This window comes from Solanum verrucosum, unplaced genomic scaffold (assembly GCF_900185275.1).
Source record: "Solanum verrucosum unplaced genomic scaffold, falcon-dt-bn FXZP01000062.1, whole genome shotgun sequence".
In the NCBI taxonomy this organism is placed as follows: Eukaryota; Viridiplantae; Streptophyta; class Magnoliopsida; order Solanales; family Solanaceae; genus Solanum; species Solanum verrucosum.
In genome coordinates this window covers 7,428,651-7,451,955 of record NW_026020477.1, presented here as the reverse complement: position 1 = coordinate 7,451,955, position 23,305 = coordinate 7,428,651, and the positions used below count along the sequence as shown (strand labels likewise).

General features: G+C 32.3%; 2 protein-coding genes across 2 annotated transcripts in view; both read right to left on the bottom strand.

The window, feature by feature from the left end:
• LOC125809198 (gamma-glutamylcyclotransferase 2-3) overlaps positions 1 to 23,305 on the bottom strand; it is a 1,073,903-nt gene that overhangs the window by 132,918 nt on the left and 917,680 nt on the right. The window lies entirely within an intron of this gene.
• Positions 6,218 to 22,798, bottom strand: LOC125809207 (cysteine-rich and transmembrane domain-containing protein WIH2-like). The gene is made up of 3 exons (XM_049488870.1): positions 22,732 to 22,798; positions 22,362 to 22,578; positions 6,218 to 6,290 (listed from the first exon to the last, which is right to left on the bottom strand). Exons 1-3 carry the CDS (start codon positions 22,751 to 22,753, stop codon positions 6,233 to 6,235), a joined length of 297 nt encoding a protein of 98 aa, XP_049344827.1. The 5' UTR covers positions 22,754 to 22,798; the 3' UTR covers positions 6,218 to 6,232.

Sequence of the window (23,305 nt, the reverse complement as noted above, 5' to 3'; positions counted from 1 at the left end):
CGGAACGTTAACTATAATTGATTTGCATATGTGGTTTGTGTGTACGGGGTTCCAAACAAATCTTGAGGGTCCTTTCGATGATTTTGAGTTTGGTTGTTTTGTTGGTTTCTGGTTTTGGTGCATAACCATTTTGGTCATCGCGATCGCAAGGCTCCATCATCACGATCGCGTAGCACAAATTTGAGGTGTATCATGATCGCGCGGGTCCTTTCGCGATCACGATGGTCAACTTTAATGAGTTGACTATCTTACTCATGCGATCGTGTGACTCTGGGTCGCGGTCACGATGAGCATTTGAGACCTAGGCATAATATTTTTCTAAATCGGGGTTTCAACCCAATTTCACCATTTTTGAGTTTTGAGAGCTTTGGAGTGGCGATTTGAATCAGGTTTTCGAGGAAAAACTCTTGGGTAACGATTATTTTAAATTACCCATTATTATTATTGAGTATATGAGTTAAAATAAAAATTTTGGGTTGATAAATTGGGGGTTCTTCATGAACTTGAGTTTTGAAGTAAAAGTGAATTTGTGAACTGACCCTAAGTCCTTTTTCGAAATGGTTTTCACCAATGAATTTCTAAAGCCTTGAGTAATATTTCAAGTATTAAATTTTGGATTCAAACCTTCTTTTTGAAATTGAGTTTTCAGTTTATTTACCCATTTTCAAAGAAATTGATGTGGGCATTGCCGTTTCCAAAAAAATTATTGTGAATACTTGCTTGTATATAGATTTTGTGGCTTCAAAAGTGATTTGGAAGGGGAAGACTCAATTCTTGAAGTAATTAATTGATTTCGTTAAGACAAGTGATCTCTTAAACCTTATATTCTAGTAGAATTCGTGTATTTTCTTCATTGTTTGTGTGTTGGGAGTAATGAGAATGAGGTGAAGGCTTAATTGTCCACTTGATAAATCTTAATGAATAAAAAGGGGTTGAAATGAAAAGGCTATGTGATGAACATGATAATGTGAATTGCCTTGTTGTGACTCTTATCAATTGATTGATGAAATGCTTGATAACATGGATGTGGAGTTGAATTGCATGAATTGTTGTATCTTCCATGTGGTGTGATATTACTTGCGTGCACTGATTGTTGACCACCGGATGAGACATGTGATGGTTATGATGTCGAGGTCATTTCTGCAAGTGTTTATGATGTCGAGGTCATTATCGGTGAGTGCTATTATGCCGAGGTCATTTCTGACAAGTGTTGTGATGCCGAGGTCATTTCCAGCTCGTGATATTGGGCCGATGGGAAAGGTTTCCGGTGAGAGATTGATTATTGTGATTTGATGCATTTTGATGTTTACGTGTGACTTAGTTGTTATTCGTGATTGAAGTATTTGTATGTGTGAATAATCTACTTGATACTTGAGATTGACGTACTTGATTTGTGCTAGTTGTTGGATTGCGACTATCGGGATGTGATTATTCAGCCCTGTGAGGTGTGCATTGTAGAACTGTTAGGTTGGACTGATTTCTGTGTAGTTTGTAGTTTGAGGAGGTTCGGTTGGAGTCTCGGGGTATTCAATTTCTAGCTAGATGTATAGTTTATCAGGTTGCTTGTTGGGTACCGTGTTGTTGATACTCACTCATTGCCTCTACACTTGTGTAGGTTCCGAGCCCGATATAGCGTGGTTTCTCTTCTTCTCACTTTCTGAGGCTTGTTGAAGGACTTGAGAAGTAGTTGCTTGTTGTCCCGAGGGGCCCTCTTTTGCCTTTTCTTTATGCTTTGTTCTATTTGAGAAACAATGACTGAGACTTGTACTTATTTCTTAATTCCGTACTTTATGTATTTAGGACCCGTTTGGTAGGAGGTATTAATCAATAGTCCATGGATTAAAATTTAGTCCAACAAAAACATTGTTTGGTTACTTCATATAACCTAACCATATATTAGTTATATCTTATACAACGTCTTATTTTATCCCTAGAAAAGGGAGGGATAACTAATCCAAGGTTTAACAATCCTTGGATAAGACCCCTAAGGGGTCGTTTGGTAGGGAGTATTAGGAGAAATAGTCCTTGTATTTTGTGTGGTTTTATGTAGTACTATGTTTGGTGGGAATTTTGGACCCATGTATAACTAATCCATACACCCTCCATGGTATTATAGGGTGTGTAACTAATACCTTCCATTTGGTGGTATTAGTAATACATGGATCTAATACCATGGAATTAATATATGTAAAGACAAAAATACCCCCTCAAATCCTTTCATTTTGTTTATTTTCTTGGTTTTATGTTTTATATTTGTACTAATAAATTTATTTAAATTGATTAGCTTACAAACTTTATTATTTAAATAGAGTTATTTGTAGCTAAAATATGAGTTATTTAATCTAATTATTATTAATATAAAATATTATAATCGTACTAATATGCTAATGTTGATGTATGAATTTAAGAGCTATTTTTGGTATTTAAAAACATCTTGAGTATAAAAATAGTTTAATTTATTTTATTTTATTTTATTTTATTTTATGATAAAGAGCGATTTTGTATGATAAAAGTCCTAAGTTGAATAATTTTATTGATGTAAAACAATGTTCAATACCTTTTTTCTATAAATTTTTATAGTTGTGTAACCTTTTAAGATATTAACTTTAATTTATTAAGATGACAATTATTTACCCTCAAATAATTTAAGTGAGAAAATAGTGAGATGGTGATAAAGGCTATAAAAATAATAATATTGTTCGTCAATTATCTACCTTGACCCAATTACATGAAATAAAAAATCTCATAAAAACTCAAAGGTATAATTAGAAAAAGGTTTTTTTTGTAGAGTTTTAAACCCCACACAAAATTAGGTAGGAAGCAACGAACCAAACACTTGATAAAAATAATCCCTGCATTACTAATTCCTTCACTATTGATCTTTGTACCAAACGGCCCCTAAATGACTAAACTATCTCAAATCTTTTTTTCCTATTTTTTTTTGTAATTTAATGTTCTTTTTTATTTATATTAGAAAAGTTCAAATATTCTTTTAAATTCTCCAAATCCGTTCAATATAATTTAATGATTTCATAAACTAATATCTTTTTCTCCATGTTTGATTTGCTATATTGGATTGATTTTTTTTTCTTTTTAAAAAAAAAATGTAGTTTGTTGATTAACCACTTGAACAATTTATTATTATTATTTTTTTAAAAAGAGTCTTTTATTTGAATAATTTAAGTAGCCTTAAATCTATGTTGATTTAAGGTATATTTGACCAACAAAAAATTAGAAATATATTGTGCTATCAAGGATCTCCATAATGGCACATCACAGCTCAAAATTAATGGAGTAATATTTTTTAAAATATATTTTAGTATTTAACTTGACTAGTTAAATGAAAGAGAAATCTCATAATAACTCAGCGGAATAATAGGAAAGAAGTTTTTTCTAGAGTTTGAAACCAAACATAAGATTAAAAGTGGAAAGCAATGAACAAAACACTTGATAAAAACTAATCCCTGCATTTCTAAACCTGCATTACTACTAATCCCATCATTACTAATCCATGCGTTAGTAATCCCTGCATTATGCATCTTTGTACCGAACGATCCCTTAGTGGCTTGTACACGTGACAACCGGTTTTTGAGGGTTTCAATAGAATGAATAAGTTTTCCGCTTTATCTTGTTCTTGCTTTATATTTTCGCATTTTGAGCCTAACTTTTCTTGGTAGAAATAGATAAGTGTTATCACGTTCATTTTTGGATCGTGACAATTACATTAAGTAGTTCGAAAGTAGTACAAATTGTGGACTCTATGCTCATTAACTACATCAATTGGGGTATATAATTCGTACATTTTCATATATATGGATTTGCCAGCATCAATTAGGATTCATATTCGGTATAATTCTGTAACCGGACTTTTATATGATCCATCAATCTATATATTTTTAGATCGGTTATTAGTATTTGATCATTGTTGAAATGTAACTGAGAAGTATCCATTTTTAAAATGGACAATAATATTTAGATAAAAATATTCCTAGCTAAAATACAAGAGATAAAATACAAAGTTACTCTTGAAATTCCTATATTTCAAATTGTATGGGTATAATAGAAATTTCTAAAAGCTTTCATGTTTTAGTCTAGGAGTAGGATCGTCCAAATAATGTGTTTTTATTATGCAAAATGACAAACATCTAGATTATATTATGTAATATAGCTATAGTTTTGATTATTTTTAATCAATGGTTATAGTTTAGCGAAATTTTTCTATTCAGTTTCCTAATTGTATAAATCCAGAATTTATATAATTTGGTTCCTGATTATGCAAATTCATAATTTGTATATGCTTACCCTAACTATTTGTATACAATTTATGAAAAAATCATAATAAATTACCATATTTGTATATTGGCAAGCGAAATATACAAATGGAGTTTTGAAAAATTTCTAAATATATAAATATAGAATTTGTTTATACTTACCATATTTGTATATTTGCAAGAGAAATATACTAACCGCAGCTTTTATTTGTATATACTTACCATGTTTGTATATCCACAAGTAAAATATACAAATTGCAACCTCCATAGCAAAAGGAACTATACTATGAAACATAATTACCAAAACTATAGCTATAGAGCCTTATTATAATTATCTTTGCTATTTATGAAATTTTCTCTTTCAATAATCATACGTCATGAAATAAAACAAGCATGATAAGCGTACTCACCAAACGACATATAATAACCAAATTTGTATCTCATAAACCAAAAATATTCTTTTAGAATAGATTTAAATTTTATAATTTTCTCCCTCTCTTGTGAATTTATTCAAATACTTCTCCCAAATTTCTCAAATCTTCTTATACATAGTATGTAGTAACAAATATATATATTGTGAAGGATTAGACAAACTTTCGGATATACATGTATAGTGAAGAATCTCCTTGTATCAACAACAATATTGGCCCAGCTCCAAACCCTAGGTTAGGGGTGACAATTGGACAGGTTGGGTAAAAATTTGGACGAGTCATAATAGGTTAAAACAACAATTGGGTCAAGATCAAATCTAACCCTAATTTGCTTGGGTCAAAATGGTTTAGGTAATGGGTTACATTACGGGTCAAGATCCAACAAAACCCAATTTTTAATAAACTTAATTGTTTTATTTATTCTTTTAAATACCTAATAAAATTATTATTTTTCTTTATTATGGCTATATGCAACATATCAAATTAAAAAATAAGTTTTTTACATATTTCAACAAGATTTTTCATGAGCCAATTTAGAGTACATAACAACCAAATTTTTAATGGATTGAAATGGGTTAAGTTAATGAATAGACGAATCAATAACCCGCTCAAACTTAAACAATCATGCATACAGGGTGTGTTTGGTATGAAGGAAAACATTTTTCGAAAAATGTGTTCCAATTTTCTCATGTTTTGTTAGATTAAATGTTTTGGAAAATGTTTTTCAAATCAACTCATTTTTCCTCAAATTTAAGGAAAATGACTCCCCTTCAAAACTTAAGGAAAACATTTTCCAAAACTCTCTTTCAACTTCAAATTACAATTACTTTTTTGTTGAAAAAATCAATTTATTTTGTCCCTACCCTCAAACCAGCCCCCCAACTACCCCCCCCCCCCCCAAAAAAAAATTTTAAGTTTGTTTTTAAAAAATATTTTCAACTTCAAAAATTCATTTTTTTCACCCTACCCTTGACCCCCCCCCCCCCCCCAACCCACCTCCTAACCCACCCCCCAAAAAAAAATTTTAAGTTTGTTTATTAAAAATATTTTCAACTTCAAAAAATCATTTTTTTCACCCTACCCTTGACCCCCCCCACCCACCTCCTAACCTAGCTCCCCCCCCACCCACCCCCCAAAAAAAATTTTAAGTTTGTTTTTAAAAAAAAATTTCAATTTCAAAATTTCCCCCACCCCCAAAAAAAATTTAAGTTTGTTTTTAAAAAATATTTTCAATTTCAAAAATTATTTTCTACTCTCGTAAAAATAAAAGATATTTTTCATTCATAAATCAAATACTAAAAAACAATTCTACTCACCAACCAAACATGAGAAAATAAGTCAAAAATTAACTTGTTTTCCAGGAAAACATTTTCCTTCATACCAAACACACCCATAGTTCTATTATTACTAGCCTTCCATTACATTATACACAAACTTGCCTCCAATTAAAAATACATATATATAATTAAAAGCAAGAAAATCCTCACACAAAAAGTTTTGAGAAATAAATAGCAATTTTGACAGGCACAACTAGAAGCAGCAGCAGCAGCACTCTTCCAAAATACAGCAACAACAAAGAGCGGCCAAACTGCAATAACCAATCAAATTTTGTTGCTAATTCCAATGATAAAAGATTGTAATAAAAGATTGTGATAAAAGATTATCACAATACATGTGATAAAGATTAAAAGTTTATCACATCAAATCTACTAGTATTTCCCAACCATTGCGATAAAAGATTATAAGTTTCAAGAGAAAATCTGAGCTATTTCGTAATAAAATCAATTGTTATTAATGCATGATTGAAAAATTGAAAAATGATAATAGTATTTAAAAGTACATGTTGAATATTGAAATTATGCATTCATTGAATTTTTGGTAATAGATTTATAATTAAGAAATGAAATTAAAAAAAATAATAGAGCTAGAAAAATTATTGTATGAGGTTTCTATTAGGCCACATAAATTGTTTTTATGTGATTGTCATATTATTATATATCTTTCTTTTCCCAAACCATTGATTTTCATTATGCAAATGGTGATCATCGGGTATTTGATGAAAAAAGTAGTGTAATTTTTACCCGAGCCTGTTGAGTGTTTTATCTTAGCAGAATAAAAGAATTGGTTTTTTGGATGGATCTATTATTCAGGAATATTTTACTGTCACTGATTTTAGGAGTTCATTAGTTGTGGGTCAGTTTGTTGTTTATTTTAAGGAATTAGTTCTATATGTAATCTCTATTTATTTGGAGAGACTTCCATCAATAATATTCAACGAAGTTTCTGATGTTGTTGTTTACTCAATTTCTATAGTGGTATCAGCGTTAGACTTACAGTGACATGTGAGTAAAAGAAGCCGCAGCTTACTTGGTATCTTGTAGCAACTAGCAACAAGTGCTCATGGCATCAGAGCAGGACCCGTCTCACCCGATGTTGGGGAAAATCAAAATTGCCCACGCACCAGATGCTAAGCACTGGGCGTGAGGTGGGGTGTTAAAGAATGACAAAAGTCCCACATCGGTGGTTAATGAGATGGGTGGACTCCTTATAAGGCTTGACCAATCTTCTTCCCTTTGAGCTAGCTTTTGGGGTGTGAGTTAGGTCTAAGACCTAATTTAACAGAGACCATTCTTCAAAAGGATACCTCAAAGCTGATTTGCAATTCAATGAAGGAAAAGTATGCCGGTACAACAAGAGTGAAGCGGCAACAACTTCAAGTCCTTTGCAAAGAATTTGAAGTTCTACACATAGAAGAAGGGTATTCAGTAGATGAGTACATCACCAGAACATTAATCATTGTTAACAAGATGCGTGTTTATGGTGGAAAATTGAATGATGTTGATGTTATTGAAAAGATTCTATGATCTATATGTCTTCCAAATTTGCATATATGATTTGCTCTATTGAGGAGTCAAAGAATATTGATACAATGTCAATTGATGAACTACAAAGCTCTTTACTATTACATGAGCAGAGTATGACACCTTCTCCTACAGAATACCAAGCTTCGAAAGTGGAAAATCAATATGATTCTTCTAACATGAATGGTTTTGGAAGAGGTCGTGGTAGAGGCAGATGACATGGGAGAAACATGACTTCAAATTGTAGAGGAAATGCACGTGATAATGGTCAACACTATGCTTATAATGTGACATTTGATAAATCACAAATAGAGTGTTAGCGTTGTCACATGTATGCCCACTATCAGTCTGAATACAAAACTAATTTGCATTCATACAAGGGAGATAGAGAGAAATCGAATATCGCGGAACAAGATGAAGAAAGAGAAGAAACTTTGTTGATGGCTTGCCTTGCGCAAGAACAATCTCATTCAAATAAGTGGTATCTGGACTCAGGTTGCAGTAATCATAGGTTCCGTAACAAATCTTTGCTTTTGAATTTGGATGAATCTTTTAAAGATAATGTCAAGCTTAATTAGAAATAATTATTGTATTTTTGTTATGGGACAAAGCACTATTAGATTGCAGGTGAAGGGACATTTCTTCAAAGTTGATGGAGCTTTTTATGTTCCTGAATTAAAGAACAATCTTTTTAGTATAGGGCAGCTACTAGAAAAAAACTAGAAAATTGTTATCAAAGAGGGTTATTGCACAGTACAACATCTACAAAAGGGAACAATTTTTGAAGTTAAAATGACAGTCAATCGGTTGTTTCCTTTACACAGTAATGACCAAACATGCTCGATGACAAAAAATGATGGATTCTACATGATTATGGCATATGTGTTATGGACACTTCAATTTCAATGGTTTGAGAACCCTGCAACAAAGGAACATGGTTGGTGGTCTTCCCCAATTCAATGTTACTATCAAAGTTTGTCAAAATTGTGTTATTGGTAAACAACATCGTGAATCCTTTCGGGTAGAAAAGGCATGGATGCCTAAGAAATTGTTGCAATTGATTCACTCAAACCTTTGTGGTCTAATCAATCCAGCTTTGAAAACAAATAAAAGGTATTTTATATCTTTAACTGATGACGATAGCATAAAGACGTGGGTTCAATTTTTGCAACAAAAGAAAGATTTTTTTAGCTCATTCAAGGTCTTTGCTGAAAAGGAATCGAGGAAGAAAATCAAAGTTCTTCGAACTGATCGTGGTGGTGAGTTCAAATCCAATGAATTCACAAGCTTTGGCGCTATGAAGGGAATTCGAAGGCAATTGACAACAACTTATACACCACAAAATGGTGTATCTGAGAGGAAGAATCGTATCATTTTGAACATGGTAAGATGCATGTTGACAGGCTGTAAAATAAATTCTACGGTATATTCATAATACTGTAGATGTTGGCTTGGTTTTCAAGCATAAAAATAGTCAATATCTTGTTGGATATTGTGACTCAGATTATGCAGGTAATTTGGACAAACAAAGATCAACTACTAGCTATGTTTTCACTATTGCAAACGCACCAGTTGGAAGTCTACTTTGCAGTCAACAGTTACTTTGTCTACCACCGAGGCAGAGTATATGGCAATTACAGAGGCTGCTAAGGAGGCAATTTGGCTTTAAGAATTGTTTAAAGAGCTTTGTATTGGACAAGAAGGAATCACAATATTTTGTGATAGTCAAAGTGTTAGTCAAATAGCGAAGAATCAAGTTAATCATGCAAGGGTGAAGCATATTGACGTCTGATATCATTTCATACGAGACATCATAGAAGAAGGTGGAGTCATAGTAAATAAAATTCATACTACGGATAATCCTGCCGATATGCTGACAAAAGTGGTGATTGCGGTCAAGTTTCAACATTTTTTGAACTTGATCAACATTGTTGAACATTGAAGATTGAGGTTGAAAACACAAGCAAAAATTGTAATTGAGAGAAAGTTGAAAATGGAGAATCTTGCCAAGGTGGAGATTTGTTAAATTTGACAAGATTCAAAAATGAATTAATGTGAAGATTTGGTGGTTAGGAATATAATTCTTCATTGGTACAAAAGTCATGATAGCAACTTTGTAGGTGAAACTTAGGTAAATCATAAAATGGTTTCACAAGTTAAATCTTGATATTTTGACACATTGTGATGTCACGAATGACATTTATAGGAAGAATTCACTCCTATAAATAGGTAGCTCCTAATTCATTTGTAACACACCTTTCAAATGCCTTCTCATCTTCAAAGACATTTGATTTTCTTTCTATCTTGTAGTATTTCACTTGTACTCTTTTGGAGTGAAATAAATATTGGTTGTTGCGGAAGCCGAATATATAGAGAGCGATGAAATCACAACTACTATATCTAAGGGTAGCTAATAATTAGTAAATGAGACAACAATAAAAAGAACACCAAAAATTTACGAGGTTTGGCAAAATTTTGTTTTCTTTTGCCTACTTCTCGGACACAACCAACCAATATTTATTTCACTCCAAAAGAGTACAAGTGAAATACTACAAGAGAGAAAGAAAAACAAATGCCTTTGAAGATGAGAAGGCATTTGAAAGGTGTGTTACAAATGAATTAGGAGCTACCTATTTAAAGGAGTGAATTCTTCCTATTGACATCACAATGTGTCAAAATATCAAGGTTTAACTTGTGAAACCATTTTATGGTTTACCTAAGTTTCACCTACAAAGTTGCTATCATGACTTTTGTACCAATGAAGAATTATCTTCCTAACCACCAAATCTTCACATTAATTCATTTTCGAATCTTGTCAAATTTAACAAATCTCCACCTTGGCAAGATTCTCCATTTTCAACTTTCTCTCAACTACAATTTTTGCTTGCGCCTTCAACCTCAATCTTCAATGTTCAACAATGTTGATCAAGTTCAAAAAATGTTGAAACTTGACCGCACTCACCACTTTTGTCAGCATATCGGCAGGATTATCCGTAGTATGAATTTTCTTCACTATGACTCCACATTCTTCTATGATGTCTCATATGAAATGATATCAGACGTCAATATGCTTCATCCTTGCATGATAAACTTGGTTCTTCGCTAATAGAATAGCACTTTGACTACCACAAAATATTGTGATTCCTTCTCTTACAATACCAAGCTCTTTAAGCAATCCTTGAAGCCAAATTGTCTCCTTAGCAACCTCTGCAATTGTCATATACTCTGCCTCAGTGGTAGACAAAGCAATTGTTGACTACAAAGTAGACTTCCAACTAACTGGTGTGTTTGCAATAGTGAAAACATAACCAGTAGTTGATCTTTTCCAGTATTATGCATGTACCTGCTTACAACTCCAACAACAAGTGAAATATTTGGCCTTGTGCAAACCATTGCATACATCAAGATACAAACAACATTCGTGTATGGTACTCTCGACATATATTCTCGTTCAGCTTCATTCCTTGATGACATAGCATCACTAAGTTTAAAATGAAGAGCAAGTGGAGTGCTAACCGATTTCGTTTTCTCATTCATACCAAATCGATTTAGTACCCTCTTCAAGTATTCTTTCTGATATAAATATAATTTCTTTGAACGTCTATCTCTTTTTATCTCCATGCCAAGAATCTTCTTTGCTTCACCCAAATCCTTCATGTCAAACTCCTTTCTTAGTTGAATCTTTAGCTTCTTAATTTCCTCTTTACTTTTAGAAGCTATCAACATATCATCAATATATAGGAGAAGATATATAAAGGAATCGTCTTCAAGTTTGCGCAAATACACACAATAATCGTATTTGCTTCTTATGTACATTTGCTACAACATAAACTTGTCAAATCGTTTGTACCATTGTCTAGAAGATTGTTTCAATCCATACAACGATTTTTCAAGTTTTCACACCATATTTTTTTCCATCAACTTTGAATCCTTTTGGTTGAGTCATGTAGATTTCTTCTTCCAAGTCTCTATGTAAAAATGCAATTTTTACATCCAACTGAACTAGTTTCAAATTCAACTGTGCTACCAAAGCCAACAAAACTCTAATGGAAGAGTGTTTCACAACTGGAGAAAATACCTCATTATAATAAATTCCCTCTTTATGAGTGTATCCTTTGGCCACCAATCTTGATTTGTAGCGAACATCTTCTTGGTTAGGAAATCTTTCTTTCTTTGCAAATACTCATTTGCACCCAATTACTTTCTCGCCTTTCGGGAGATTGGCCAATTTCCATGTATGATTCTGATAAAGGGATTGCATTTCTTTATCCATGGAAATCCTCCACTTATCTTCATCTTTAACTTTGGACTGCATCTTTATAGTGGTAGGAATGTCATCGGCTACAATTGAGTTTGCACAAGCCACCATATCTATGAGTCGAGCAGGTTTTCTTATTGTCCTTTTTGGCTTGCTGGTTGCTATTGATTCAAGTTGTGGTTGAGATTCTTGAGATTGAAACTCCCCTTCGATTGGCTCTTCTTCCAGAGGAAAATCTTCTGTTGTTTCCTTGTTTGATCCCAATTTTGGAAAAAATATTTTTCCTTCAAACTCCACCTGCTTTAAAGCACCATCAGTTTGTTTGACATCTTCAACTATTACCTTATTTGTCAAGGCAGATTCATCAAATGTAACATCCCTGCTGAAAAAAATATTTTTCTTGTCTCTAGACACCATAAATGATATCACGTGACTCCAGAAGTAATTCCCATAAATAAAGTGTTTTTTGCTCTTGGGTCCAATTTTGACTCTCTTACATGATAATATGCAATTGAGCCAAATACATATAAAGAACCATAATCTTCAGCAGGTTTTTTCATACCATTTTTTCTAATGGTGTCTTCCCACCTATAGTAGTAGATAGTAGACGATTAATGAGGTGACATGCATATGTTATTTCCTCAACCCAAAATTCTTTGCCCAAGTTAGCATTGGACAACATGCACCGAACCTTCTCCAGCAAAGTCCGGTTTATGCGTTCTGCCACCCCATTCTATTGTGGTGTATATCTGACGGTGAAATGTCTGATGATGCCATTGTCATCACAAATTTTCTGAAAAAGATCATTTTTGTATTCTCCACCATTGTCTGTGCGAAGACACTTGATCTTTCTGCCAATTTGAGTCTCTATCATTGTAACATCCGACAATTTGAAATAACTTTGAAAAAGCTTGAAATTTGAAATAGTCATTTTTGGAAAAATGTGAAAATTTCAAAATCTGGAAAATTTGGCCAAGTATGGAAAATAATGAGTTTTTGGCCAAATTTGAACGGTTATAACTCCTAGCTCAGGATGATCTAGGTGTAGTTCCAATTATGTTTGCAAATTTCGTGGATTGGTCTTTCCAATGCCATCGATTTTGCTCGTTTTCGAGTTCGTATGAGCAAGTTATGCCCTTTGAAAGATGGGCAGTTGGCAGGGAATCCGTCCGGAAATTGTAAGGGTATTTTGGTCTTTTCCCTAGCCTTGTCTTTGGATATATTAAGGTGTAAGACTGATTTTTGATCAGTTTTTCCCCTTTTTAAAAGAGTAAGAGTTAGGGTTCTTAAGAGAAAAGGAGAGAAAGGAGAAGAAGAAGCAAACTTCGTAAAGATCGTCGTGGTTTTCTTCGGGGGTGATCCCTATTAAGGTATGTGAGTTCATAGTGTTGGGTTGGTTCTTTCCCCAACACGCCAAGCTCGTTTAATTTCAAGAAAAGATTGAATATGTTTGTTGAAGTTGTTGGTTGTAATTGTTGAAGTTGTAGTTGTGTTGTGTTGAAGTTCTTATTGGTTTGGTGTATGTTTCGGGTGGTGTTTCTGAGTTGAATCTATTGTATGTTGAGAGGTTTATGATTTTAAGTGTTTGGGGCTGGAAACTTTGAAGTGTAGAAGGTTTAGAGTTGGAGAAAATAAAGGAGAAAAGTCAAGTTTTTGGGGAAAAGGGTTGGGGCGTCGCTCAAGCCAGCGCGCCCCAAAAGGGACTTTGAGGTCCAGCCCTTGGGGCGGCACCCCTAGCAGAGCCCCAACTAGACCCTTCTGACCTTTGAGGTCTGGCGCTCCGCGCTTCTCCGAGCGCCAAGAGCGCCAAGTCTTCCCATTCCTTCCCTACTTTCTCATGCATGTTCCTAGGTATTGTACCTATGTTTCCTAGTTGTTTCCAACACCTCAAGGTATGTCTAAACGTCAAGAACTCATCTATAACATGTGATCAAACACCTTGAATTCATAATTCCAATTCAAGGAGAGTTAGTTTCCAAGTCAAGTGAAGTTAAAAGTTGAGTCTAGAAGTTCAAGAAGGGAGTCAAAGCAAGTCTCTAAAGCTTTTCAAGAGTCTTTGCTGAATGTTTTAACTTCATTTTAAGGCTCAAGTTTCAAGTCAAGTGAAGAGTAAAGAGTCAAGAGTTTAAAGTTAAGTCAAGAGTTTCAAGTTAAGTTAAGAGTTTCAAGTTAAGTCAAGAGTTTAAAGTTGAGTTCATTTCTCAAAAGCTATTAGGGAACTATGTATTCCCAAAGAAGTTTCTAAATGTTTTTACATTTGAATGAGAAATGAACTATGATTCCAAAAGATCCTTTGGGCAAGTTTTCAAGAAAAAGGAACATCGATTCTAAGTGAGCCTTCAGGCAAAGTTTTGAGTAATCATCTCAAAAAGAGAAAGATGTGTTTAAAACACTTATGAGCTAAGTATTTTTGGGAGTAGTCTTGAGCACCGAATTGGGGACACGAGTTCATATAAATTCAACTCTCCATAAGAAACATGCGAACATGGGAGTTAACGGGTGATACTTTTTAGATGAATCCGTAAAGTTAAGCTAGTGGATCCACTTAGTAAAGTTAGCTTCCTATATCACCGCAAGGTATAGGATGGTCCTTGGGCAACGTGAGGTAAAACGTTGTATCACCACTAGGGCTCATAGTGGTGATTGTCGGTTAAAGAATATCCCACTAAAGTTATATTACTTTTGTATAAGTAAAGTTGAGTTGTTATTGTTTTATCTTTAACAATCTAAGTTGTTTACACTGTTTTGCAAGCTTTATATATTGCATGTGTCGTATTACCTTATATATTGAGTTAAATTATTCATGAGTTAAACATAGCCAATGTAAGAGTTCCTTTGTACTCCTTTCAAGCTTAAGTTGTGGTTTAGCTTTCCAGCTCGCATACTTGTACATTCAATGTATTGATGTCAGTTGGCATGCATCTTATGACGATGCAGACACAGGTACCCAGGGTCAGCATTCAGCACACCGTTGATCCAGTTGAGCACTCGAGAGTCAGTGGTGAGCCTCTTTGTGTTCCAGAGGACTCAATTATGTTGTTCTCTTAGTTTTGTTTTATTAGGATGTTGCGGGGTCTGTCCCAACATCCATCTCAATGATATAGAGGCTTCATAGACAGTCAGTCAGTGGGTTTTGAGTCTCTCATCTATGTATATATGTAAATATTTTATTTTGGGACTCGAGTTGCCTTTTTGGCCAGATTTTAATCAGTTGGTTATTTTATAACTTTTCATTGCATTGAGTTATGCTGTCGAGTTAAGTTTCAGCTGAGTTAAGAAAGCTAGGCCAAGGGTTCGCTTGGGGGCCAACAATGGTCTTCAAGTGCCGGCCACGTCCAGGGTGTAGGCTCGGGGTGTGACAATCATCACCTTCCATTTGAGAAAAATTCCCAACACTTCATCTTTAGTTTTCATCTTATGCACCCATAGTCTTCGGGAAAAGTCATAACCAAAGGTTACAAAATAGTGTTTCCCACCTAATGAAGGTGTTTTGGAAGCACCCCAAACAATTGAATGAACATAATCCAAAATATCTTTAATATTATGTATAGTAGTTCTAAATTTAACACTTGTTTACTTTCCCTTAACACAATGCTCACAAAAACTCCAAGTTGCAAGTTTTTACTCTTTTTAGCAATCCTTGATCTGAGAAAGTTTTCAAGGATTTTCCTCCAGCATGTCCCAAGCGCATATGCCACAGCCTAGTCATTTCTGCCTCCTTGTCGTCATTGAATGTTGCTAGCCCTGTCCCAATAAATGTACTACCTTGATAATGGTACATGTTATTATTTCTTTGAATTGCCTTCATTACCACCAGTGCACCGGAGCATATTCTTATTACGCCATTATCTACAATGACTTTGAATACCTTTGACTCTAGGGCTCCTACATAAATGATATTTTTTTCAAATCTGGTACATATTGAACATCTGTTAATGTTCTAGTTAATCCATCATGATTCCTTAATCGAATTGAACCAACACCATATGCGGTAAGAGGATTATTGTTTGTAGTATGAATAACTCTACATTCTCCGTCTTGTAAATCAACAAACCAATCTCGATTGTGACACATATGATAGCTACAAACTGAGTCCATCAACCATACATCAAATGATTTGGATGACTCTATTGTGACTAATGAGTAATAAGAGTCATCACAATCAACCACATTTGAATCCATGACAGCCTTCACATTATTTGGTTTGACCTTGCTTTTCAACTTTGGACAATCTTTCTTCCAGTGCCTTTTTTCTCGGCAAAAGGAGCATTCATCTTTGCTGAGTCTGGATCTTGACTTGGATCTACCTTTCTTCGATCTCATATGATTTTAAGAACGACCTCTCACAATCAGTGCCTCTGCTTCTCCGCCTTTTTGTTTTTCTCTCTTTCTTTGTTCATAACTATATAAGGCAGAACAAACTTCTTTGAGAGATACTTCATCATTCCCATGCAGTAGAGTAGTTTCAAGATGCTCAAACTCTTTGGGAAGTGAACATAACAACATTAAGGCCATATCTCCATCCGTAAAAGTCACGTTCATATTCCGAAAATTTGTCACCAACTTATTAAAGCTGGTGATATGATCATTCATTGTGCTACCAGGAATATAAGTGAAGCGTAACAGTCTTCTTTTCATGTAAAGGTTATTTTGACTGTGTTTTCTTCAAGAATTTCTCCTCCAATAAATTCCATAATTTATTTGCAGATGTTTTCTTTGTGTATGGATACTTGTGTTCTCTTGCAAAGTACGACCGAATGGTATCGCAAGCAACACGGTTGATAATCTTCCAATCTTCTTCTCCTACACCGTATGATTTCTTTTCTTCTATGGCAATATCTAGCCCTTGTTGAAAAAGAACATCAAGGACCTTGCCTTGCCATATATTCTGAAATGTCCTGACCCGTCAAAAATCTCAACTGCAAATTTTGCATTTGACACAATTCTTGTCATAAGCGGAGATGCCAATGATGACGTATTATTGACATTCAATGTGGACTCATCACTTTTCTTGTCTCCCATTTTTGCTACAAATACTATTTACTAGCTAACAATGCAAAGACCAAAGTAAATCTTTTTTGATGTGAAAGTTGTTATCTTGACTAGCTAAATTTCACCTACAAAGTTGTTTATCTTAACTGTTGTACCAATGAATAATTATCTTCCTAACCATCAAATCTTTACATTAATTCATCTTAAATCTTGTCAAATTTAATAGAAATGCTACATCAGCTTCAACTAGAACCAACAAGCATTTACTGTGTTAATAGTTTGATAATCAAGCTCTCCAAGAAATCGATCTTACATGGGAGAAATAAACACATTGATGTGCAGTATCATTTTTTTGAGATCTTGTCAACAATAAAGTCATAGACACTACAGTAAAAATAACTTTTAGCGGCAATAAATAGACACATTAATAAAGAGTGTTAAAGTCTTTAGCAGCATTAGTTAAGTGACATTAGATCCAATGTCTCTAAAGGCTTTAGGGACATATACAAAGAGTATTAATTGCCGCTAAAAATACATATTTAGTGGCAATAGCTCAATTGCCACTAAAGATCATCTTTTATGTAGTGAGAGTTAATATTTTGCAGAAGTGAAGATCATGTTGCAGATTTATTAACTAAGCTTCTTAAGTTGGGTCCATTTGTGAAGTTGTACATATTACTCGGTGTCTACTCAGAGAATGATTATAAACTGATATTATGATTAACATATGATTTAAGGGAGGTTGTTGAGTGCTTTATTTTAGCATAATAAAAGAAATAAATGATGATGATCTAGATGAACAACATTCGGAAACAAGCAAAACATATACAGAACTTTTAACAAACATAGATAATACAAAGAATTTAGAAGTAAATACAGGAGGCATAGACATGGATGAAAAACCTAGTACATCAGGAATAAAAAACCCAAAAAATTTAAAATATTATAATACAAACTATGAACAATATGATAAAGAAAAAACTATATGTGATACAAACTATAAACAATATGATAAAGAAAAAACTATATGGGATAAAAGATTGAATAAAAAATGGACACTCAAACCAATAACTGAACAACATAATATTTTAGATTTAGACTGTATAGCAGATATAAATAAAACAATTCAATTATGGATGAGATATATATCAAAACAATTAATAGATAACAAAATAGGAATGACAGAAACACCAAGATATATAGAAAGAACACTTATAGGAACAGTAAAATTATGGCGACAAAATTTATCAGATGAAAATTTAAAAAACCCTGAGAAGTAATAAAAAATCTAATGGTGAATTAGCTACTACAACTATGGAAATATTATATAAGTACGAAGTAGCTATAAGAAATGAATTTAGTAGTATGACAACAGAAGTAGAAGAACAAAATAGAGAAAAAATCATAAATCAGAATCTAATGACAAAATTAGCAATATGTAATATGTGTTATATAGATGAATATACATGTGCATTTAGAGAAATAAGAAGAAAATTAAACAAATTATATCCAGAATATAAACAACTCAATATCACAAAAACTGATAACGTCAAATCAGATCAATTGATAGATAATGTATCTAAAATAGAATATAAATATATCCAATATTTAAAAATACAATGAATAACGAGAATAATGAATATAGACAAAAACTTACTGAAATAATTATAGCAAAAAGACGAGAATTGAGACATAGGCAAAATAGACTTAACAATAATATATTTGCAGGAACTTTTAAAAAATCTATAGTAGCACAAAGAAAAACTATTTTATATCTACAAATACAAATAGAAAACTTAGAATATAAACTACAACACAATTTATAAATGAATAAAGAAGAATACACAATAGATGAAAAAAACATATGAAAACTATGACGGATTAAAAATAAAAAAAATATTTTCTAATCTAGGAAGAAGATATAAGAAAATAGGTGACAATCTAAGTTTAATGTTAGAAAAAGAAACGGTAAAACTAGAAGATAGTTTAACTGCTATGATAAGAATAACAAAAGAAAATGAAGAAATAGATAGAAAAACAGAAATTGAAAAAATAAAACAACAGGCAAAAAAGGAAGTACAACAATTAGAAGAAGTAAAAAATACTAAAATAATAGAACTAGAAAAAGAGCTGGCAATGTTAAAAGAAATGTATGAAATGGAACAAAAAGAAAAAGAACAAAAAACAAAATTAGCAAATGAGATTATTAAATTTAAAGAAAAATTGCAATTAGAAGATGAATTAGAAGAAAAAGAAGAAAATAACCAAGATAACTACCTGAAATAAGATTAAAATGAACTACGAATATTTATAATATTGGACAGAAGCTATGAAAGACATAAAACTATTGGAACAATTAATGGAAAATAATTTATATACGTACCGAAGAACTCAAGATATGTTATATCTAGAATATATCATAAATAATATTAAAGAGATATCAAGATTAAGACACTTAGCAACCGAATATTATAATAAAATCTTTAAAATGGATTCCTCACCTACCAAAAATGGTACACCTACCAAAAATGTCATGAATTGCTCACCTACCACACCTACCACACTACCAAAAATATCGACAAAAATAAAAAGACACATGAAGTAAAATGTGCAAAGAAAGTCGTAGATAAAGAGATAAGGCAAATAAGACATAGGGCCAAAAGCAAATAGTATAAAGTAAATAGTACCATGTAAAAAAGTCATAAAGTAAATTGTACTATGTAAAAAAGTCATGAAGTAGGTACATTATTGTGCATTATTGTACATTATTGTAGGGTAAGTAGTATAGTAATGCATTATTGTGCATTATTGTAGTACAGTACGTGCATTATTGTGCATTACTGTAAAATAACCATAGGATAGAAATTCTTTTCTATATAAAGAAATGTACATGTAACATAATAATCAAGCTTTCCAAAAAACACTCTCTCAAATATTTAAATATTTACTATTTCATACCATTGTTGGTTTAATATATCTTCTGATTCGTTATCATTAAATATGTTTTCCCATATGATTCTTCTTAATTCAATTATCTTTATACCTTTAAGTATATATATGATTAAAATTTCGTAGTTTTTTATTATTTCATCATGCCTGTATGTAGTCATGTTCTTTATCATGCAGGTTTTTATTTTCAATTATTTCTTCCTATCATATTCATAATTGATTAAATTCATATTAGTTCATTATGAACTAGATTATTTGTTTATTATGTTCTCCTGTCACTACTAGCATCGTACTTTAGCGGATACTTCCTTCTTATCAGTGCCTCAACTTTGTTTACTCCCCTAAACGGCTTTCCTTGCCTACCGGTTTCAACATTAGAATGACATAGTATAGAAGTTTTCTCCCTGTTTCCAGTTGCTAATAAACTAGAAATCATGATTCAAATAATTCTAATACATAATAACTAACATAAATTTATTCAATCATATATATGATATTTAGGAATATATGAAATTAGTTCTACATATTTTTTGAACAATATACCTTTGCCTCTTGCTTATCCTGAAAGTTGTTCCATTATCTATTAAGTATTTAAATATTTGAGAGGGTGTTTTTTGGAATGCTTGCTTCGTTTTATTGAAGGCTTGCTTATTATGTTACATGTACATTCCTTTATATAGAAAGGAATTTCTATCTTATGGCTATTTTACAGTAATGCACAATAATGCATGTACTATACTACTTACCCTACAGTAATGCACAATAATGCACCTACTTCATGACTTTTTTACATAGTACTATTTACTTTATGACTTTTTTACATGGTACTATTTACTTTATACTATTTGCTTTTGGCCATATGTCTTATTTGCCTTATCTCTTTATCTACGGCTTTCTTTGCACATTTTACTTCATGTGTCTTTTTATTTTTGTCTTCTTCTTCTTCTTCTCTTCTTCCGTCTCTATTTTATTTGATCATTCCAGCTGGACATCGAAAATCACATTATCTTCTCCATTACATTTTGAACATATATGGTCAGGATATTTATGTCCAATTAGTTTTTTTTGGTGGACCTATTCTTTAAGAAGATTTTATTGTTACTGATTTTAGGAGTTCATTAGTTGTGGGTCAGTTGTTGCTTATTTTTAGAAATCAGTTCTATATGTAATCTCTATTTATTTGGAAAAACTTTTATCAATAATATTCAACTAACTTTCTAATATTGTTGTTTACTCAACTTCAACAGAGCCACGACCCTCTCAACTTTCCCAAATCCCCCCACCCTGGTTCTTCTCCTTTACGGGGTCAATAATTACTTATTAAAAATGCACTATAAAAAATATGAAAAGTTAGGTACTGAATTTATCAGTAATTTCTATTTAATTGGTCGCTAAAAAGGTCTTAGCTAATTAAATTTTCTGATCCATCGTTAATACATAGTTAAATGGAATTAGCATGGGATTTATGTTGTTTAGCTGCAAAAAAAATTATGTCGCTAATTTCTTGTAATTCTCTAGCAGTGATGGTACTCCCTTCGTCCTAGTTTAAGTGACTTACTTTCTTTTTGGTTTGTTCCAAAAAAGAGTATATTTTTCATACATAGTAAGTTTTCCAATTTCAACATCCTACACAACAAGTTTAAGATTATGGGATTTAAAAGACTATACACATCTTTAATTTAAGATCATAAGATTCAAAATTTTCATTTTATTTCTTAAACTTTGTGTTCGGTCAACCTCAAAAACTAGCTCATAAAGAAAATATATGATCCAAATCATATTAAAGAGATCACTTATCCCTTAAATCATCAAATGTGTTACTCTTCAAACAGCTGCCTAGAGAAGGACGTATATTTGGTGCACACACTATTTAAATATGGGCCAATATCGGAAAATAAAAATTGGGATCCTGCTCTAGTATTATATTAAAAAATGAATATTAAGCTTAACACAAGCCTAAAAATTAACTTGAAAAATCAAAATTATTCAAACCATTTTAAAGAAACCCCAATCATCTTTTTGAGACTCTAATATTTAACACTCGTCTAATAATTTTGGCAACAGCCAAAAGTCAATTGATTCGAAAGATTAGTTGGATATCATGTACTTATATGCTTAGAATAAGATAATACATATATACCAATCAACGTTACGTGAATGCATATCATACGCCCTCTATTATATGACCCTTTTTTTCTATTTAGTCAGTTTTCAACAAATAATTTTTTAAATTAAAAACTTTTTACTTCAAATTTTCTATTTTACTCCAAATAACATTCTTTTAAAAACTGAAATTGGTAAAAACCTTACTTGCACTCGATTTTTTTCACCAAATTTAATAAATACATGACATCTTGAAATACACTTATATCACTAAATCATAATTAATTAATATACATTCTCATCTTAATTTATAGATTAATCCGAGTAAATTAGTATAATTTGGTGTAAATAAATTGAGTAGGAATTAAATTTTACCATATCCTAAGGGTATAAAAGCAAATCTTTTCTGAATTATTAAATTTTATATTCAGTCAAACATCTGTATATAAAAAACAATAATATACAGAGAACGGAGGGGGGGGGGGAGTTGACATACCAGCCTCTGAGGAATGATAAACAACCACTATGGTGGTGGTGGTGGTGGTCATCATGATGGTGGTGGTGATCATCATGGTGGTGGTGGTAAATATGTTGAGGAGGTGGTGGTGGTGGTGGACAACATTGATCATTATTGAAATAACCTTGATAATTAGGGGGTCCTGGTGGCGGAGGATAGTACCCGCCGCCTGGTGGTGGTGGTGGTGCACCATACCCTATAACAATCAATCATCAATATTAAAAGAAGTCTTCATCAACATTAATTTAGCTGGGAAAGAAAAAATCGTAGTAGTAATTGATCATTTAAGTGTTACATGAAGAATATTTAATATACAAAGAAATGAAAGGAATTAATTTAGGGAAATTACCTGGTGGAGGATATGAAGTCATTGTTAGAGAAATACAGATGCAGATCCAGCAAAAAAAGTTAACAATATGTACAGCTGATGATAAGGTGGGGAAAGAAATATAAAGAGTCAACTGTTTAAGAGGGGCAGGAAAGTCTTATTGGGCACACATGAGTACATTAAACTATTCATTAACATATCCCATCTACTCACCATGATGGCATTGGTAATACTAGTACTCCCTCCGCTCCGTATTTTGAGATTTAAACTAATTTATCTTTAATTATATATTTTATTATGATTTATAATACTTTTTATATAGTTTACAAATTCATTTTAAAAGAATTAAAGATTTCATGCGTAAGTTTCAGATCAAATTTAATTGTTTGACTCTCAAAAAATGAAATGTGTCACATAAATTGAGACAAATGAAGTATTAGTTATGTTTGCATTAGTTGATCTGAAATTACTTTTTATATAGTGTTTGATTTGATGTATTAAAACTAATATGGATAACATAATCTTTAATTTTATTTTATTTTTATATAAATACCATCCACAAAAACGTTGGAAAGAATATGAAAATAGTTTTGAG

Coding starts and splice junctions, on each gene's coding strand:
- LOC125809207 (XM_049488870.1), bottom strand. CDS start 22,753: ATGACTTCATATCCTCCACCAG. Junction 22,579..22,731: donor GACTTCATATCCTCCACCAG/GTAATTTCCCTA, acceptor TGATTGTTATAG/GGTATGGTGCACCACCACCA. Junction 6,291..22,361: donor TTATCATTCCTCAGAGGCTG/GTATGTCAACTC, acceptor TGGTTATTGCAG/TTTGGCCGCTCTTTGTTGTT.